Source organism: Bos mutus, chromosome 8, assembly GCF_027580195.1.
Source record: "Bos mutus isolate GX-2022 chromosome 8, NWIPB_WYAK_1.1, whole genome shotgun sequence".
In the NCBI taxonomy this organism is placed as follows: Eukaryota; Metazoa; Chordata; class Mammalia; order Artiodactyla; family Bovidae; genus Bos; species Bos mutus.
In genome coordinates, this window is record NC_091624.1 from 7,417,809 (window position 1) to 7,437,886 (window position 20,078).

Genomic DNA, 20,078 nt, shown 5'->3' on the forward strand with positions numbered 1-20,078 from the left:
AGCACTCACAAGGGTCAGACTGTGGAAAATCCATGTGACCAGCCCATTCTCTCCCCAAGGGCAGACCTGTATGGGAGCAAAGCTGTGATGAGGTTTCCTGGTGAGCGTGGGATCACATGACTCCAGGATTTGGCTGAGGTTGGACTGGGGACCTTGCTTCTCTGTCCCATTTCTCTGGTTCACCCTGGGTCTTCTATGCCTAGAATGGTGCCTAGTACATGGAGGATGATCAGTCAATATTTATGTTATATATGAATGGATCCATCTCAAAATAGAGATGATTTTACCAAGGGACACTTGTTGTTTTCTTTACTTGTCTTCCTGGGCTCCTCTGGTGGCTCAGACAGTAAAGAAGCTGTCTTCAATGTGGGAGACCCAGGTTTGATCCTGAGGTTGGAAAGATCTCATGGAGAAGGGAATGGCTACCCATTCCAAATGGCTACCCACTCCAGTATTCTCTGGAGAATTTCATGAAGAAAGGAGCCTGGTGGTCTACAGTCCACGTGGTTGCAAAGAGTGGGACATGGCTGAGCAATTAATACTTTCACTTTTTCTTCCAGAGCAGCCGAAAAGCATTTGGAAAGCCCAGCAGCGTGTCTAGCTTAGAGGACCAGTTTAGTGTACACTGAATTAATTACAGATCTCAGACAAACAACCTAACTTAGGACCTGCCAACTACAGTCTCACAAGGTGAAATCTACTCGTTAGCCCCTCCTGCCTCTGTTGACACTGTCCGCCTTCCCTAAAACACAAGGTGATGTGTGGGAAAGATTGAGCACTGAGGCATGACAGACATGGCTGCACTTCTGACTTGAAATTTCCACTGAGGTTAGGTTTTCCCATCTGCAAAATGGGTCCTGAAAATGTCACAGGCTTGTGAAGATGCATTAAGAGAAAGTATGTGGAAATGGTTAATCCAAGACTAACAGCTGTGGGTAAGAGGGCAGGCCTGGTTTTAGACATCTCTGCTCGCCCCCATCCCCACCCCCGAGGTTCAGGATGGAGCATAGCAAACAAATGCATGTTGATCCAGTGAAGGGACGTGAGAAGTCTAGTCCCTTCCTTCCAGCTCAGCTACTTTCTCACCCCGCTGCTTCCTAACCCCGGGGCCAGAAGTGGAGGGGACTACCTGCTTTCATCATCTGGCAAGTTTTAACCAGACTTCCATCTCTGGGTCTGAGCGTCTGTTCCTGGCCAACGTTCAGGGATGTTGGAGGAACATTTAGGCTATGGTTTAAAAAAAAAATACGTGCAAAGAGTTGGACACGACTGAGCGACTGAACCGAACTCAAGTAGTAGAAAACAGCAGGGTCAGGATCCACAAGGGATTCGACGCCCATCCCCACCCCCTGTTTATTTGAGACCTAATTTAATCCATCCGTGGGAGTGTCTCGGTGTGGTTGTACAAGTTTCTGTCAGTTGAGGTTTACCTGACGTGAGTTCAGAAAAAGGACTTTTATACTATCTGCATGAGCCTATTTACGTTTCCAAGTCTTCTGGATTTTCCACTATTCCTCAGGGCTGCACGCCCCACCTGTCTCCCTACAGGGCCGCTCTGTCTGCCAGGAGGAGTGGGAAAGGGGAGGCAGCAGGAGCTGAAGGAAAGGCTAGGCTGTTTATACCATGTGCTGGGAGACCCCAGATGGGTCCCCACAGAGGCCAGCCTTGCTCCTCTTGATGCCAGTGAGACCTCCAGCCCAGTCAGAGCCCTTTCAGACAAGGCTTTGTAAGACAGCTTTCTTTCCTGCCTTGCTGCACAGGAAGAATAGACTGTCTCTTCTTGGCTGCAGTGACCATCACCACCACCCCTAACACCAGCACCATCATCCTCACCATAGCACCCCCACTACCACCCTCATATCAACAGCACCATCACCACATCATCAGCCAGAACCACTAACAGCTCCATCACGGCTTTCCCCTCGCCTCCTCAACACAAAACCCTCTGTTAAGCACATGTTACGCTCCAAGCCTTGTGCTCAGAATTTTCATTTCATTTAACATTTACCATAACTATGATATCGGTCCATATATACGATATAGGTACTTTTTTCATGCATACAGCAAAATGATTCAGTTATCTTTTCAGATTATACTCTAAAATAGGTTATTTCATTGAGTATAACTCCCTGTGGGTTGTGCTAAGTCGCTTCAGTCGTGTCTGACTCTGCGACCCTGTGGACTGCAGCCCACCAGGCTCCTCTGTCCATGGGATTCTCCAGGCAAGAATACTGAGTGGGTTGTCATTCCCTCCTCATAATTCCCTATGCTATATACTAAATCCTTGTTGCTTATTTACTTTAGACATAGTAGTTTGTATCTGTTACCCTCATACTCCTATATGTCCTTGCCTCCCTCCCTCTCCCCTTTTGTAACCAGTTTGTTTTCTGTATCTGTGAGTCCGTTTCTTTTCTGTATATAGATTCATCTGTACGGTTTCTAGATTTCACATATATGTGATATCATACAATATTTATGTACAATTTTTGATGCTGGTTTATGCAAGAGGAAACTGAGGTACAGAGGAGTTAAATAACCTGCCCCAAATCATACACATAGGTAACAACAGTCAAGAATTAAACTCATATCTGTCCTATTTCCAGATTTATAACTTGAAAACTATATTCTCCTTCAAAACCCTCTAGCTCCCAAACCGGTAAGCATAAAACCACTTACTCTTTTGACAGATGGGAAGACCAAGGTTCAGAAAGGTGGAGGGGCTTTGAGACAAATGCAGCAGAAGCAGAGTGTTTAAAAGCTGAACCCCAGAGAAGACGGACCCAAGCAGAGCCAAAGATGTGAGAAAGAGTCTTAGAAGAACCCCCTTGTCCCAAGCCCAGACCTGATACCCCTCTGATGTCTTCTGGGACAAGTCCTCCTTTCTCCTTTATTTTTCCTTATTTATAGGACCTTCTGTGGGTCAGCTGCATAAGCTGTTTGCTTTTCCTTTTTTATCAGTTACTGAGCTTCTGGCTTTCTTCTGTGTTTTTTTTTTTTTTTTTAACCTAGGTATTTTCCACCCTGTATCCCTTGTTTGAAGAACGCCTTCCATTTTGAGGTACCTAATCTATGTTCATTGAAAGAGTTGATGAATAAATGACCAAATGAGTGAATGTATAAGTGCACCCCAGAGTGAATGAGAAATTGCTGGTCTCGGAACACATCTCCCCACCTCCGGGCTTCCCCTGCCGGGCACAGGACGTCTCCTTCTACATGCTGTGTAGACTGGACTTTGTCTTCACTCAGAACAAACACAGACTGGACTTTGTCTTCACTCAGAACCATTCTACCTCTGATCTTTAGAGCCTGATACCTTCTCTTCCAGGAATGAACTGTGCATCCTTTGTCTGATGTATTGCACTTGTTTATTACTTATAGTGTGTAAGATGGTTGTCTTGTAGGACAGAAAACGTCAGCCTTAGTCCTGGGCGCTAATCCTGATTCCATCACCAAGTTACGTGCACTGGGCAGTGACAACCTCGGAGAACTTCAGCTTCTTCCTCTGTAAAGTGGTGATAATGTTGATCTCACTGGAGTTTAATGAATTCCTCACAAAACGTGCCTGTCATATCACAACAGAGGGTCAGTATGTGGTGCTTTCCCTTTCCTTAACTCCCTCTCTCTCCTCCTCCTCAACTCTCCTTTCCTCTCTCTCTTTCTCTTTCCTTTCCTCCCATCCTCTTTCCAGAAGCTCTTAAAGAAGCCAAGATCCCAGCTGTTGTTGTTGTTGTTCAGTCGCTCAGTTGTGTTGGACTCTTTGGGACCCCATGGACTGCAGCACGCCAGGCTGCCCCATCCTTCACCATTTCCTGGAGTTGATGGTATGATCCTAGCTACCGGGAGGCATTATGCCCCTCTGAGATTGTGGGCTGCACTTCCTATCGGGGAGCTTTCTTGGCACCCTAAGCAGGGGGACTGCAGGGCAGACTGGAGATGCTCCTTAGGGGCTGATGCAGGAGGGGCTGCCCCCTGAATTCTGAAGGTCCAGAATTTGAAGGTCCAGCTTCAAAGAGTGTCTCATCCAGAGGTGGCAAGCCAACAGCTTCTAGGCTACACAGCCCACAGAAATGTCTAGTGTGGCACACGAAGTGCTCAAAGTCAAATTAGTTGCCCATATTTTAAAAATGAGAGACTTCATATTTTAAAGACTTCAGATTTCTTATATCCAAGGAAACAAGGAAAATCTGGCCACATTGAGCCCACATTTCCATGCTGTCACACTCAGCTGGTAGCTCCCCCTTTGGCAGCCAGAGTGTGTTTCTCAGTTGACCACAGTCCCCACCATTCCCTGCAGCCTGTCCAGCCTTAAGCCCGAGGGCTATTTGCATCTATCACAGAGTTTGCACTGTCCTATTGATTATATCGAAGGAAGGTTTCTCTGTATCTTCACTGTTTTGCGAAGTGCATGTGTGGCAAGAGGCTTGAAAAGGGGGAGAGCTTGAAAGAAAGGACAGGACAGAGTGTTTTTCTCTGAAGGTAAAACATATGGCTACAAAAGAATTTCTTTGGATATATATGCTAAGATTCCAGCTACATGAAGTTCAAAACTAAGCAAAACCAACAGAAGAGACCTTGGCGGTGGAGGCGCTGCCTGGCGTGGAAAGGTGTCTGAGAAGCTGTACAGGTCCCCACCCCGATCTGGACCTCATGAGTGGACACAGCACACAAATTGACCAAGCCTTATGCTTAAGATTAGCGTGCGAGCTTTATGTCAATAAGAAAGTGACTGCATCTGCAATACCTTATTTCTTGGGTTGGGTAGCACATACACAGGCATGTTTTATTTCAGTCTTGCTGTTTTGTGTCTATACTACCACAACCACGGCACTTCGGCGTTTAGAATACAAAGCAACACACTTGGTCTGCTTCGCCCATTTATCCCACCTACCTGGTTCCCATCGGGTTTTGAGTCTGCGACTCTTGATTTCAGTCTAACTCTCATTTCACAGAAGGGGAATCTCTGGCACATGCAGCAAGCAGGTGCCTGGGCTGTCTTGAACCTCGGTCCCTTGACTCAGCCACTGCAAACAGGAGCATCTGCTGTGCCCTGGGCCCCAGAGGGCATGCCAGGGTCAACACGGTGAGCATGGGCCTACCCTCACAAAGGCCACTCACCCAGCACACGAGCTCAGTGTCGATATTCCAAGTCACCTGGGTGGTCCTTGTTCTCCTCATATGTGCCAACCTACGTCTAATGCCTAAAACAGAGCCTGCTATGTGGTGAGCACCCGGAGTGGGCCGCAGCGGGCTCCCAGGGCCTCATGAGAGGCAACGGTGCCCATCTCTTCCGACTTGTGTTTAGCGACAGTCACTTGGAGCACCAGCAGCCTGCTGTGGTGGGAATATTTACACCGCGGCAATGGGCAAGTGCTACATATCAGAGGGTGTATCTGTGGGGAGACCTGGCTGTCAGCTACTTAAGCGATGGTAAACATTTCCCCTTTATTATTAGTATCGTGGAGGCTGTAGGCAGCTAGAGGTAACAGCAGCATCAAACTGACCTGGATCCCTCTTCAGTTCCTTGTAGGGAAAAGGTTTCTATGTACAAGATGCCATTTCCTCTACTGGAGAAAGGGAGGCTAATTCCTACCTCATGGATTGTGCGTGTGTGCATGTGTGCGTGTGTGCGTGTGTGGTGGAGACAGGAGTGCAAATGAAGCCAGGAAGGTGTCTGATCCGATGCGGGTTCACAGCGGGTGTCCATTACACATCAGTGCTCGCCTCTCACTCTCTTACACGGGGACAAATGTGACAGTGGTTGGTGCAAAGCCTTGCCCCGACACCCACCTCGCGCTGGTGCTCGGAGCAAGCCCTCTGAAAGCAGAGGGGCCATCGGGGCCGGCTCCGGCCCAGCCCCGCCAGCCCTGCAGCTCTGTGTCTGCAGCTCTCGCCACAATGGGGGCAAGGGTGCAGCAGAGGCCAGCGTTTCTGCCCGATTCCTGGAAATCATCAATCTCTGCCCTTCGCCCTCCTCCCTTTTTCTACCACATTTTTTTTCCTCCTGGATAATGAGGCCTCCGGAGACCAGTGGAGGTCTGAACCTCGTTACGGCTCTCCGGGTAGGCCGGCATCAATAAGGGCCGGCGGACCAGGGACCTGGGTGGGGGCAGGGGCGGGCAGGCGGCGGGTGGGCGACTGAGGAGGGGGGCTTTGCAGACTTTCAAATCCCTGGATTTATTTCACCATGAATTATAACTGAACTCTTTAGTGCCCGGGGCTCATGGAGGGAAGGGTGGAATTCAGCCAACAGGCAGAGGGCAGAGGGGTGGGGGGCCCTGGTCTGGGTCCCAGGCAAAGAAGACCTCCGGCCTTGGGATGTGAGAGAGGTCTCTGGTGTCCACTCTGTGCAGAGGTAGGTCCCCTGCCTTTGGTGCATGAAGAGATCGGTGGAGGGAAGGGTGCTAAGGGAGGGTGGGGTGGCATAGAAAGAACTCCCAGTCAAGATCCTGGTGCTGCTTCCTGTGTGACCCTGGGCCAGCCCCCTCCCTCTCTGATCCTGTGTCTCCATCTGTACAGTGAAGGGCGTGTGTTGATGATCTCCATCTGCCTTGAGATTGATGTATGGCCACTGTGTGGGCACCTGGGTGTGTACACGGGACACTCAGTGAGATCCTATGTGGGGCTCTGGGTGGGGAGTGGGGAAAAGCACGCTGAGTGTGAAAAACAGATGAAGGAGCCCAAGGTCAGGGAAACAGAGTGGTCTCTTGGATGTGTGCAAGAGTCAAGCAGAGAGACAGACAGACAGACAGGACAACAGGGATGGAGGCAAAGAAGGTGGGCAGGAAGGAGGTGGAAAGAGGTATAGAGGTCTCAGGAGAAGGAAGAGAGAAACAGTGAAAACAGAGGCAGGCAGTTCTTGTATCTCCTTGTATCCGGAAAATCCTTTGTGGTCGTCTTGACGAGTGGTACCTTCATGAGACTAGCAGGATCTTCTGCAAAAATATGTGCTTGGTTGCATGTTCTCTGTCTTCACCAAAATCACATCTATCCTGACCTTGCCCTTACCTCCTGGGAGTGGTTTCTCAGAGCTATCTAAGATGCTATCTCCCGGGCTATAGTCCTCATTTGCCCCCAGTAAAACTTCACTCACAACTCTTAAAAAAAAAAAAAAAAAGAATAAAAAAACAGAGGCAGGAAAAGGGGCACTAAGTTGGAGATGGGCAGAGAGTGGCGGCAGAAGAGGGGAGGAGGGAGGGGCGGCAGCCCTGGGGTGTGGGGGCAGCAGAGGGGCTGGCAGGCCAGCCAGCAGGGAGTGCTGAGTAAGCCCTCACCACCGCGCCCTCAGCTCGTCTGGGAAAGAGTACACCTGGTATCAGGTTCTGCCAGCTCTCCAAGTGGGATCTGCGATGGGCAGGCGGGCAGACGGGAGCCCTCCCAGTGCCTCAGCAGAAAGGCTGGTGGAGAGACACAGCTGAACCTTCGCGGCGCCCCGTCTCCATCTCTCACTTCCTCCCGTGCGCGGAGCCAATGCCCCAGAGCTGCCACATAGCACCAGGGATCGTGCTGCCCCAGGGACACGAGTGGGGTCCACATCGGCACTGGGGGCTCTGGTTGATCAGGTGACACATAGGAACATGGGGCTGGCCAATTCTGATGGGAACTTGGCCTTCCACACCTGCCTGGCGCCGTGGGGCGAGCACAGCCCTTGGACTCAGGCTTGGGGTCGAACCCTCCTACCGGACCACCGCCCACCCCTGAGGGCTAGTGCTCGGGGAGAGGATGCAGACAGTGGGCCTCGCTCCACCGCACCATCCTGAGGTCTAAACAGACTTGTGTGCTAAGTACTGGGTGCGCAAACACTGGGAGGTGCTTCATACACAATTGGTATTGCTAGTTCCCCGTATCACATATTAATTGTTTTCCACCACACAAGTGAAGCATGAGAAAGATACCAGAAGCCCCGGCTATGGAGTGTCCATGAGCTTCTACCAGAGAAGCCATGAACCCTGCCCCAACAAGTGAGGACGTTCCTGCCAGGCAGACGCAGCTTTGGGGTCTTCTCTGCTCCTTCACCCCAGCTGTTCTTGGAGCCTCAGTCTCATTTGTAAGCGAAGTGCTTTGTCCTCTTACTCCCTGGCCGTCATCGGGATTCAGTGGGACGCTACATAACAGCCTTAGCACAGCGGCTGCCAGGGGGGAAGGACTAAATGTTTAAGGCTTGGAGAATTGACAGTGAACCCGTGTCTGCCCCACAGAGCAGGTGTGGCCATCAGATGCTTTCCCGTATGGAGAGGGACCAACTCAGGGCCAGGGCGTGTAGATGGTCAGTGAGGTCATTTTCCTCCCAGTCACTCACCTGCACTCGTGTGGGATTCAGCCAGTGCGGGATGTCGCGGACGGTCACGTTCACTGGCAGGACAATGGACTCGCTGTTGTGGTCCAGGCAGGAGGTGGTGCACTCTGACCCTGCAGGGAAGCAGAGAGGGAGGCGGCGGCTCAACCCCTGTCTCCTGATGCCAAAGACTGCCCCTCCCCCCACTGGAATGCACCCGCTGCTCCCTGGACCCCATTGGTCTGGGCCATCCCTCCCTCAGGGGCAGCGGGAAAGAGAGAACCCCCGCCTCCAGTAGGGCCACCTCTGGTCTCCCTGACAACTCTCTCGTCTCCTGTCCAGCTGACACCACCGCCACGCTCATCAGCCCTGGGCCCAGTTTGCTCTTACTCCTCCTGTGTTCAGAAACCCTTCCAGGGTTGCCCACATCCAGGACAAAGTGCAAAACAAACCCCTCTGTCCAGCATCCATGGCCTCCCATGGTCTGGTCAACCCTGTCTCCCATGAACCACCTCACACACTCCCATTAACTGGACTGCGCTTGGCTTTCCACCCGAATCCCCCATGTCACAGCTTCTAAACTCTTGCCCCTGTGTATCCTTTCTCCTGAATTGTCCCACTGATTGGCCTTCTCAAGGTCAAATCCTACCAGCTCTTCAAAGCCCAGGTCGGATCCTCCGAGAAGCTCGCCCTGATTTCTGCAGCTGACTGAGAGCAGCGTTTGCCATTGGTGAATCCCACTCCAGAGCTGGCCCTGCCCCCTGTCCCTCCTTTCCGCGGTTACAGTAATGCCCTAGGAGGGCAAGGATGGGGTCGAGTCCTCTCTGAGCCTAAGCCAGTGCCTGACACACAAGGTCTGCTCTGCAGGCATCAGCCAAGTGAGCGGTGAACGTGTGAATGCCACATCAGCAGTAACCACACTCTCCTCCCCCAGGGCTGGCGCTCACACCCTCCTCTGTGCTCTCAAGATCCTTCCCCCGACTCTTCAACGGGTGCATGACAATCAATGATCTTTCAGACCTTAATCCAAGTGCCCTTTCTTGGAGGAGACCTCCACTCCTGACAACCCAAACCCTCTCCCAGACACCCGTCACAGACTTTGTCTCTGTGGTACCAAAAGTTCTCTTCCCTGCTTGCCTGTAACTCCATGAGGCCAGTGCTATCTGTGCCCCTTTCTATGCCCAGAGCCTGGCACTGTGCATGGTGGATGGCAGGCACTCGATAAATATTTGTGAAGTGAGTGAAAGAGACAAGAGTGAGCAACTGCATAGATGGTTGAGGAAACGAATGACTGAATGAATGAAGGGCACAATGAATGAATGATGAGTAGGCATTTAGGTATCCCAGAGAGCAGGAAGTGGGTACATAAACGAGTGAGTGGATTAATAAAGGACTGAATAAGTGGCTAAAGGAATGAAAACATGAATCAGGCAGTGAGTCAGTGAAGGCACCATGACCAACAGAGACAGGGTCAGTACACAGAAGCCCTGGGTCCAGGCGCTTCTCCAGCTGACCTTCAAGCTGTGGGTGGGCAAGACAAATGAAATTGGACTGATTCATTCTCTGTCCTGACCTCAGTGATTCTCAAGTCTCCTTAAAACCAAGCTTATCCCATGGGATGTCCCCAGGACTCCAGAAAGGTCCTCATTCATATGGACAGAGAACGGACATGTCACAATCTCACCAGGGCCCTACGGAGGTCATTCCCCTGCCTTAGTGTCAAGACCACCCTCGAACACTGAATGGTTTACGAGTCAACTTTCTTGAAAAATATCCTCCGCTGTTAGCCAGTCCAAAGGCTCCCTTCCAGACGTGTGTACGTGTATAAACAGAATGCACATATGTGTCTGCTGCTGCTACTGCTAAGTCGCTTCAGTCGTGTCCGACTCTGTGCGACCCCATAGACGGCAGCCCACCAGGCTCCCCCGTCCCTGGGATTCTCCAGGCAAGAACACTGGAGTGGGTTGCCATTTCCTTCTCCATATATGTATATGCATACATGCAAATATAGGTGCATATTTAGATATTTGTATATGTACATATATTTTATCAGGGCCCTTCTGTTGCCATCTTGTCATTCTCTTCAATCTAAGCGAGTCACAAAGTCTGAAGAGGGGGCTGGGGTGGAATGGCAGATCCGGGACAATCTTTAGAATCTCTTTACTTTAAACACGGGGCCCCTGAACCCAGAAAAGGCAGGGGTGGGAGTATTTCTGGTCTGGTCAGCTGGCTTTCACCTGCGACTCACCACCCCTGCACACCCAGCCCTTAAGACCGCGGTCCTCACACCCATCTTGGGGTGAAAGAGTGAAGTGTGCAGTGCTTGAGTTCCAGAGCTGGGGAGGAGGGGGCCATGAATGAAAGCCCACGCCTCTCCGGCTCCCAAACCCCGTGACGCATAGGGAGTGGAAACACAGAAGGGAGAGAAGAGAAGGTGGCGGCCATGGATGGGGACAGAGAGAGGTGAAGGGTGAGCAGAGAGAAAAGAAGCCCGCAGAAAGACGTAAAAAGAAGAGATGAGAGTCCGAGGTGGGGGTCCCTTGGCCCTCAGAGAGACTCCGTGGTGTGTGTATGAATCAGGAGATCGATTTTAAAGATTTCAGGGAGCCAGGCTGTGATGGGAAAATCTTTTTGGAGAAACAAGATGCCACCTCTGAGAAACAGACAAAGGCTGTTCACCCCAAAAGGGGGAATAAATAAACCTGGTTCACCCAGGAGGCCACGGCTGCCCTGTGCAGCAGACACGGCTCAATCCCTCTCTCCCGGCGGCGGGCTCCGCTCTGCCCTCCCTCGCCACAGCGCTGGGCCTCAGGACCAGGCGGCGTGTTGTGATGTATGAGCCCTAATTGGCGTCATTACAGATCGCTGATCTCACCGGGCCCCCGTCTCCCCCTCCCAGGAGGAGCCAGGAGGTGGCAGCAGCCTTGGTGGCTGTCACAACTTTCTGGGAGTTTCTGAGAGGGGACACAGGCCTCCCCAGGCCCTCGGCCTGGAGGCAGATGCTCCTAGCAGCTCCAGAAAGGGGGCCCCAGCCCCCAAGCCAGCCGCCTACCTCACCCCTGCCCTGCTTAGGAGGCCTCTGGTCAGGGTCCCTTTCCTTGAGGGACGTCTCCCCGGGGAGGGCTCAGCCCAGGGGGTGGGTGGAAGGACAACGAGCAGGAGTGTCGGGTGGGTGGGGGAAGCTTTGCCCCTCTCTGCTTCAGCATCCCCTTCAGAGGCCCTGGGGAGGGGGGCGTTTACTCTCTCAGCCCCCTCCAGCAGACCCCCACCCCCCACCCCAGATGACCATGCTCATAAAACCACATCGGCGTGGCAGTGAGAACAGGGGATACAGAGGCAGGGAAGGGGATTCCGCGTCAGACAGACAGCTTTCCCTGTCTGCTTTGACCACGAGAAAGCTCGTGGAGTGAAGGAAAGGCTACTGTCATCACTACCCCTTCTCCCCGCCACCACCTCTCGACCAGCCTGCTGGCTAGCAGAGGGCCAGGCATTCTGGCTCCCTTGCGTGTGTCTGCGACTTGCACATACACAACAGGTACAAAGTGGCCACGTGACGTACCTGCGTACGTGTGTGTGTGAGCTAAACGTAGGTTTACGGGTGACGTATCTGGGCGGTGTCTGGCTGATGCGTCCGTGCTAGGCGTGAGCTCACCGCACGACGGGTGCATTTGCGTCGGTTGTGAAGCATGCACGCTTGCTCGTTTGTGCATACAGGAATATATGAGCTTGAAAGCATCGGTGGATGCAGACATGCAGGCGGTCTGGTTTTAATCAGGATTTTTTTTTCTCCCGGGGTTGCTCAATGCCAGGCATGAGTATGACGGCGTATTCATTTTTGTGCGTGTCCTGACTGAGTCAGGGGCAGGGGCCCCATCACAGACAGAAGTGTCCAGAGCCATGCACACCCCTCAGGAATGATGGAGAAAGCCTTGACCTTGGGATGGAGCAGCCAACGCTACTGGCCACCACTCCACCTGTTGCCACAACTTTCTAGAATGCCTATACTGGCAGACCCAATGAGATCCCCCCTCTGCAAAGCTCCTGCTTAGGGTCCTTTGGATCGGTGGCTCCATTAGATCTTAAACTACCTTGGGAATCAGCAGGGAGGGGAACCATGCCCTTGGATGTTTTCTGAGGCATGCTGCACTAATGCGGGAGGGCTGATCCTTACTCTAAGTTCAGCTGAAGAACCTCTGTGCGAGGCTCTGCGTTTCCATCTTTCAAAGGAAGTGGTCAGGCCCCCTAACCCCTTTGCTCCCCAGCTGTGGGCCTCCCTTCTGGACGTGAAATGATAACCACGTGAGGGTGAGGAACACATTGACTCTGTGTGGCTGGGAGTGAGTGTCTGCACAGATAACCCTCTGCTCCAGACACCCCTGGTGATCGTCCCATAAATCACACTGGCCACGAGAAAGGACATCCAATTCCCTGGGCTTTTCATCATGGTCAATTAAGGAATCCACCCAAGAGGTCAGTAGCACTGCCCTCCACTGAGGTCAGACTCCATGCACGCCCAGCTCCCCAGAAAGCTGTGGGCCTGTGATGAATGTATCTGTCCAGACGCCTGGTCTCTCCCAGGCCACCCCCTGGCATCAGACCCCAGTTTGTCTCCCTTCACTTGGCGAGCTAGCCTATCACCATGTAAAGAATATTTTGAAAAAGCTGTTTCTCCTTATTTTGGAGGCAACTGAAATGCCATGGAAAGAACTCGGGCTTTGGAGGAGTGGTCTCAGGATTTGGGCATGTTCTATCATTGCTTTGAGTCTCAATTTCCTCATCTGTTCAAGGTTATTGAGAGGATAAGAGATCACATCTCTAGAGAGCTGGGTACAGTGCTGACCCACGGCCGGTATTATGAATGATCAGCATCACACATGTTTTAAGATCACCAACAAAGGCAGCCATACTGGGTCACTGCTTCCCTAAATTGGAAGTGGATTTTCATACCTCCCTCCCTTTGCCATGTTGATCCCTTCTGTCTGGAATGCCACTTCTTGCCCAACTAGCTCTGGCAAATCCCTGTGTAAGCAGACCTTCCTCTAGGAGCCTTCTGTGTCCCTGGAGGCACCAGTCAATGTTTCTGTCCTCCAGTGTAATCCCACACACCCACCCAACGTTGCTTTGCTGACATCTGTGCCCTGAATTCTCTTCTTGAGAGGACAGGGTCTGGTCTCATTCCTTTTCATTTCCCCAGTGCCTCGCGCTGAGAGAGGTGCCCATTATCCCAGAAGGACACAAGCTCCAAGTTCTGGGGAGGATGCGCCACCCCCCTGCCCCCCATGCATAGCTCACCACCCACGCCCATCGTACCTATGGCATAGCCCTCAGGGCACTGCAGCTTGAGATTGCTGTTGAGCTGGTCTGGGGCCGAGCACTCGCCTTGCATCTCCTGGCAGATGTGGAAGGAGCCGCTCCAGGTGCCATCTTTCCGGCAGTGGATGACGTTGTTTCCGCGGCCCTGCACGCCACAGAGACACAGTCAGGATCAAGAGAGACCCCACCCTCTGCACAAGAAGCCTCCCAATGTTTCTGCTCTGCAGCGCCCCGAAAGTGTTCCAAAACAAGTTCTTCACCATGGTGGAAACCCAACCGGCCTCCAATAGAGTCACTGCAATGTCTCCATTTTACAGATGGGGACACTGAGGACTCAGTGGGGGAAGAAACTTGCTCAAAGCATTTTGGAGAGTTTAACACCCAGGTTTCCTACATCTGAGTAGTGTTCTTTCAGAGAGTCCAATCAGAGGAACTCGTTTGGCTTGTTTTTTGTAACTGAGAACGTAGGGGACCACGTGTACCCCGATGTGTACAGTGAGTAAGCATGGATCTTGGAGCCATTTGTCAGGAGGCGGTCACACACCAAGGCTCAGAGGCTAAAGGATCTGCCTGCAATGCAGAAGACCTAGGTTTCATCCCTGCGTCAGGAAGATCCCCTGGAGAAAGGAATGGCTACCCAATCCAGTGTTCTTGCCTGGAATATCCCATGAACAGAAGAGCCTGGCAGGCTAGAGTTCATGGGGTCACAAAGAGTCGGACACGACTGAGCGACTACCACTTTTCACTTTCACCCCAGGCATACTCCAAAGCTTGCTTCATCTCAATCGACGAGAAAAAAATCCCAGGCTCCAGCCCCACAAGTAGCTTTCTCTTCCAGGGCCTCCCTTCCCCTCCCTCCTTCCTTCCTTCCTTCCTTCCTTCCACTCCATTCCATTCCAGCAATAATGGCACCAAGAGGGTGGTGTGAGGATGCTTCTATACGCTCCCTCCCTCCAAGTCTTTACAATAGGCAATATCCCATCTCTCAGTCTTCTGCAAAGCCATGGGCAAACGAGCCACTTTCCACTAACATTCCAACAGAAGGTCAGCTTTGCTGAAATTTCAGAACCATCCCCCAATCCAAAGACCATTCCTTAGCGTCCATTCTAGGCGTAGCTCTGTCGGGTCCAGTTGTGAAGTAAGCCAGCTCCCTGCTCCCCACAGCACCACCGCCAGCCCTGAGCGTCGTCCACTGCCTGCATTCTCAAATGCCCCATGTAGGGTTTCACCTGGCCAGGCTGCTTCTGCATGTGTTGCACCTTTGTCTGCTCTGTCCCCTGCCTCTGCCCCCTTGTCCAAACACAGGCACAGAACTTTCTGGCAGAAGCATCCTGTCCTAATGCCAAGCCCAGGCCTGCACACTGCACTAGCCGAAGGTCTCTGACACCCGCTGCCTCTCTATCATCTGTTCCCTCCTAAATGGTACCCTCTTGGGTCACCCCTGCACCCCTGGGGGCCTTCCACAGTACTCAACAGGTCCCAGCCACTTAACAGGCCCATTCACACATCACCCAATAGGTATTTTTGTTCATTCAGGAACAAAAGATGGAGTGAGTAAGTACAGAGATGTGGAATGAATTTGTTTAAAAAGAAGAGAAATGCATGGATGAGGAAATAAATGAGTAAATGAAGAAATGAATGAATACGTGAATAAATGAACAAGTGTGTGCATGAGAAAACAAACTCTTGGAAAGGGCTGATGCAGGCTGAAGCTGCCCTGTCTGAGAAAACAGCTGTAAGGAGCTGGGATTTAGAGAGAAAGGGGCCCCTCTCTGGGCCTCACGTGGGCCAGCATGAGGAGGATCTGGTGGCGGTGGAAACCTCTGTGGCCACGGAGAAGGGTGGCCCATCCCACGCCCACAGCTGTGGGGTGATTGCTGAGTCCACCCAGAGGTTCCCTGTGAGCGCGGGGAAAGTTTAGGCAACTTCCTATGGCTTCAGAGAACCCCGACTCTCCCTCCCAGAACCCCAGGCCCCGTGATTCTGCTGGGCCCTCAGGGGAGTAGGAAATTGACCCCAATTTCCTTGAGCCTTGGCCTATGGTGCACTTGGCCTCCAGCCCCTGAAGGGCTGCAGACCTCAGCACTGCGTGGGCCAGAGCTGGCTGGGAGCTGGGTTTGCAACAGAGAATGTATTAGGACTGGCTGGAATCTGCGTAGGGAATTTCATGCCGGGGAGGCACCACTACAGAAAAGGGAAGCATAAAGGCACTCTGGTCTTGCTGCCTCTGGTCTCTCTCCCTCCTGCCCAGCTCATCTGGCACTTTCTGCTGCTGACTGAAGCAGCGTCACAAAGGATACAGTCCTTCTGATAAGATAGCTTGCACTTTCAAACCAGGCTTGCTGGAGGGCCGCCAGCCAGGGCTTCTACAGTGGGACCCAGATGACACGCCAGCCCCTTCTCTTGCTCTGCACACATCCTTCCTTTGAGTCTGTGGTCACCTGTCTCTCCCGCATACTTCTTTTGATTCCCACCCCCACACCTTTGGCCCTCTGTACCTTCTACATGGCAGACTTCCCAGAGCCTCTCTGGATTTCATGTCCTCCTTTGGGAAGATTTTTGTGCACTTAGGGCTACCTATCACCTGGGTGCAGGAGAAGGCAATGGCACCCCACTCCACTACTCTTGCCTGGAAAATCCCATGGATGGAGGAGCCTGGTAGGCTGCAGTCCATGGGGTCGCTAAGAGTCAGACACGACTGAGCGACTTCAGTTTTACTTTTCACTTTTATGCATTGGAGAAGGAAATAGCAACCCACTCCAGTCTTCTTGCCTGGAGAATCCCAGGGACAGAGGAGCCTGGTAGGAGGTCATCTATGGGGTTGCACAGAGTCGGACACAACTGAAGTGACTTAGCAGCAGCAGCAGCAGCATCACCTGGGTGCAGATGCTTGGAGCAGAGCCATGTTGCTGAGCCCAGTGTGACCATAGAAGGCCTGACATGCAGGATCCAATCTGGGAAGACCGGAGGCCAGGGGACCTACTGTGCATCTCTGAATACACAGTGCTACATGCTAGGGTGAAGTTTACCACCAGAGGGCTGAGCATCTCTTAGCAAAGCGTCTTGTCTCTCTGTGCCTGTGTCTCCATCTGCAAAAAAAGCATACTATATGGGGCTGCCCTGGTGGCTCTGTGGTAAAGAATCTGCCTGCCAATGCAGGAGATACGGGTTTGGTTCCTGATCCAGGAAGATCCCACATGCCATGGAGCAACTGAGCCCATGCACCACAAGTAGGGAGCCTGTGCTCTAGAGCCCTTGGGTTGCAACTACTGAAGCCCGAGTGCCCTAGAGTCCATGCTCTGCAACAAGAGAAGCCGCTGCACTGGGAACCATGCACCGCAACTGGAGGGTGCCCCCACCTCGCTGCAACTGGAGAAAAGCCCGTGCAATGGCAAAAGTCACGCACAGCCCCAAATAAATAAATAAACACAAATGCAAAAGAAGCGTACTATGCTTTCTCAACTCTAACTACACAGGTCCCCAAAAAGCCACAAGCATATAATACAGTGTCAAACATCTACTACGTGCCAGTGTTTTACACGCAGTTAAAAATGCTTTTACCAGTGCAGTTAGTGTGGAAATCGTGTCCTTTTTACAGATTTGAAAACTGAGGCTCAGCTAGGAAGTGAAAAGGTGAGTTTTTAAATGATGCTGGTGTGATGGTTAAGAGTCTGGACTTCAGTCAGACTTCCCAGGTTCCAATTCCATCTCTGCACCCTTCCCACTGTGCAGACTTGGGGAAGTTCCTTAACTTCTCTATGCTTTGGTTTCCTGTTAAATGAGCCTGGAATTCACTGCCTGAAAAAGTCATCATGGGGATCAGTGAGTTAGGCTATGTGAAGCATTTATAGCTTAACACACAGATCAGGCCCTCTAAGGGTTAGGTGAGCTCTTAACCACTCTCTTGCACTGCCTCAAAGAGAACTTTAACATCAGCCCAAGCATTACCCACATTTGAGAAACAGCAGCTGCCAGAACAGGGAGGCGGCCGGGCCGGAGCCAGGCTTTTCCCTGTAAACCTCTGTGCTTTCCTACAGTACAGGGGAGTGGAATCGGGGAGGAGAGGCTAGGAGACGCGCACAGAGGGAGACCCAGACTTCTAGTTAGCAGAAATGGAAGTAAGACAGTGGCGGAGAGAAATATGACATCAACAGAGCAATTCAGCTCAGTTGTTTTGTTCAGTCGTGTCTGACTCTTTGTGACCCCACGGACTGCAGCACACCAGGCTTCTATGTCCTTCACCATCTCCCGGACTTTGCTCAGATTCATGTCCACTGAGTGGGTGATGCCATCCAACCATCTACACAGTGAACCACAAGATACAGAGATCTGCTAACAGCAATCCCAGTTCTGCCTGGACTTCCTCCTAGTTGTATAAGGTGGGCAAGACACCTTAACTCCCTGAACCACACCTTCCTCACCTGCAAAATGGGACAGTGATGCCAGACACTGTGGGGCTTAAATGTCTGTACAAAGCACTTAACCCAGCCTGGCGTAGAGTACATGCTCAATAAATCGCAGCTGTTGTTTATTATCTGCCTCTGTGTCTGGTCAATGGCCTCACATGCATTTTGTTTCCTCCCAGTGAGATACAGGGGTGACGTGTAGCCATGCAGCTGCAGGAGTAAGGCTGGGCAGAAAATGTCGTTTGTGCAATGACTTGGCTAGGAGATCTGACTCTGCTACCAACTTGCTGTGTGACCTTGGGTATGGTGCTTCCCCTCTCTGAGCTTCAGTGGTCCTACCTATCAAATAAGCAGATTGCAATGGGAAAACCCTGAGGTCCAGCCCATCTCTAATATCGTATGGGCTTGGGACTTCCTCTAGGAAGCCCTGCATCCTTGGGCAAGCATGTGATGATCCTGAACCTAGAAGCTGCCCCGCTTGGGAAGGCATTATACGTATGGGAGGGGTGCCCAGGTTGCGCACCGCACAATTCCACAGGCCCGCCCTACTTCCACTGCCTCAGTTAATCCTCACAAATAAACTAAGAGGAAGCCAGAATTACTTCCCCTCCCCCACTTTATGCCTGAGGAAACTGAAGCTTAAAGAGTTAAATAACTTGCCCAAGTCCTCCAGCTAGTAAGTGGTAAAGCCAAGATTCAAACACAGAGTCTGGATCCAGCATCACAGTGGCTCCCTAGGAATGGATGAAGTTGAGGTTTGATTTGTTCATTTGCTTTTAGTGTCAGTGGGAAGGAGTATGTGAGCCTCCCCTACAACAGCCCCTGTCCTCCCCTGCCAGGATCTGGAGCTTGTTTGGAAAGCAAAGAATTCCCGCTCCATATACATGCTGTTCGATTCAAGATACTCTGCGCGGTACATTTCGACTGTGTTTACAGGCAGCGAGAGGGGATCTGAGGTGAATACTAGATTTGGCTCCCAGGCCCCCGGTCTGAGGGTAGAGGAAATTCATTTGCAGTACAAACTAGAAACGTCAATTGTATTAGGAGCCCATTTGGCACGCGCTCCCTCATTCCTTAGCCGGCAAGCAATACCCTGCTCCTTAGCGTCTGGCCTCCCCGGCAGTTGCCAAACAGGACCGCTTGAGTCGTCTGATAAATTTACATTTTCCTCTCCTTTAAATACAAACTGGCCATGAAAGGTACTTGGCAGGCCCCAGGCAGACTGGGTTTCAGTTTGATAACATGACCACGGCCAGAATAGTATTTGGCTCAGCAGTTCGGGTAACTGTTAGCAACAGTTTTATGTAAGGGAGTGAGAGGGAAGTTGATCGGCTGCGTGAGGCCGTGGTAATCTCTGGCCTTTGCTTGTTCCAGCCCCAGCTTCTGCCTCCCTGGCAGCTGAGGAAGGGAAGGACCCGGGTACACAGACAGGAGTCCTGAGCATGCCTCCCCTACAGGGCTTGCCTCCTGGACTCGGTCTGCCCACTGTCCACAGTTGGGGGACCAGGTTCCGATTCTGATTCAGCTGACACCAGCTGCGTCACCTTGGATGGCTGAGTGAGTGTCCCAACTGGAAAATGAGGAGAGCAGCCTGGATGTCCACGGCAGGAGTCAGGCCCTGTCACTTCCCGAGCACCTACTAGGCGCTTGGCACTATCCCCAGTGCTGACAACACAGAGAAGATGAAAGCTGTGGTCAGGGATCTCAAAACCTAGTGGAACTGAAAGTGAAGTCGCTCAGTCCGATTCTTTGCAACCCCTTGGACTGTAGCTCACCAGGCTCCTCCGTCCATGGAATTTTCCAGGCAAGAGTACCGGAGTGGGTTGCCATTTCCTTCTCCAGGGGATCTCCCCGACCCAGGGATTGAACCCAAGTCTCCCACATTGCAAGCAGATGCTTTACCATCTGAGCCACCTGGGAAGCCCCAAAATCTAGTGGGGGAGCGTGAAATGAATTACAGTGCAGCGTGGCCAGTGCTGTGAGGGAGGGGCACTGGGCCCACAGTGGGAGGGGCAGGAAAAGGTTCCTGGAAGAAGGGGTGCCTGGGCTGAATGGTGAAGGACACTTAGGCTGGAAAAGGTGACAGC

The 20,078-nt window shown here is 52.0% G+C and overlaps 1 protein-coding gene across 1 annotated transcript in view; it reads right to left on the reverse strand.

The window, feature by feature from the left end:
* Positions 1–20,078, reverse strand: part of PAPPA (pappalysin 1) — a 267,243-nt gene that overhangs the window by 33,003 nt on the left and 214,162 nt on the right. Inside the window, 2 exon segments of the mRNA XM_070375021.1 lie at positions 8,297–8,406; positions 13,583–13,730. Of these exon segments, the coding sequence (XP_070231122.1) occupies positions 8,297–8,406; positions 13,583–13,730 (258 nt within the window).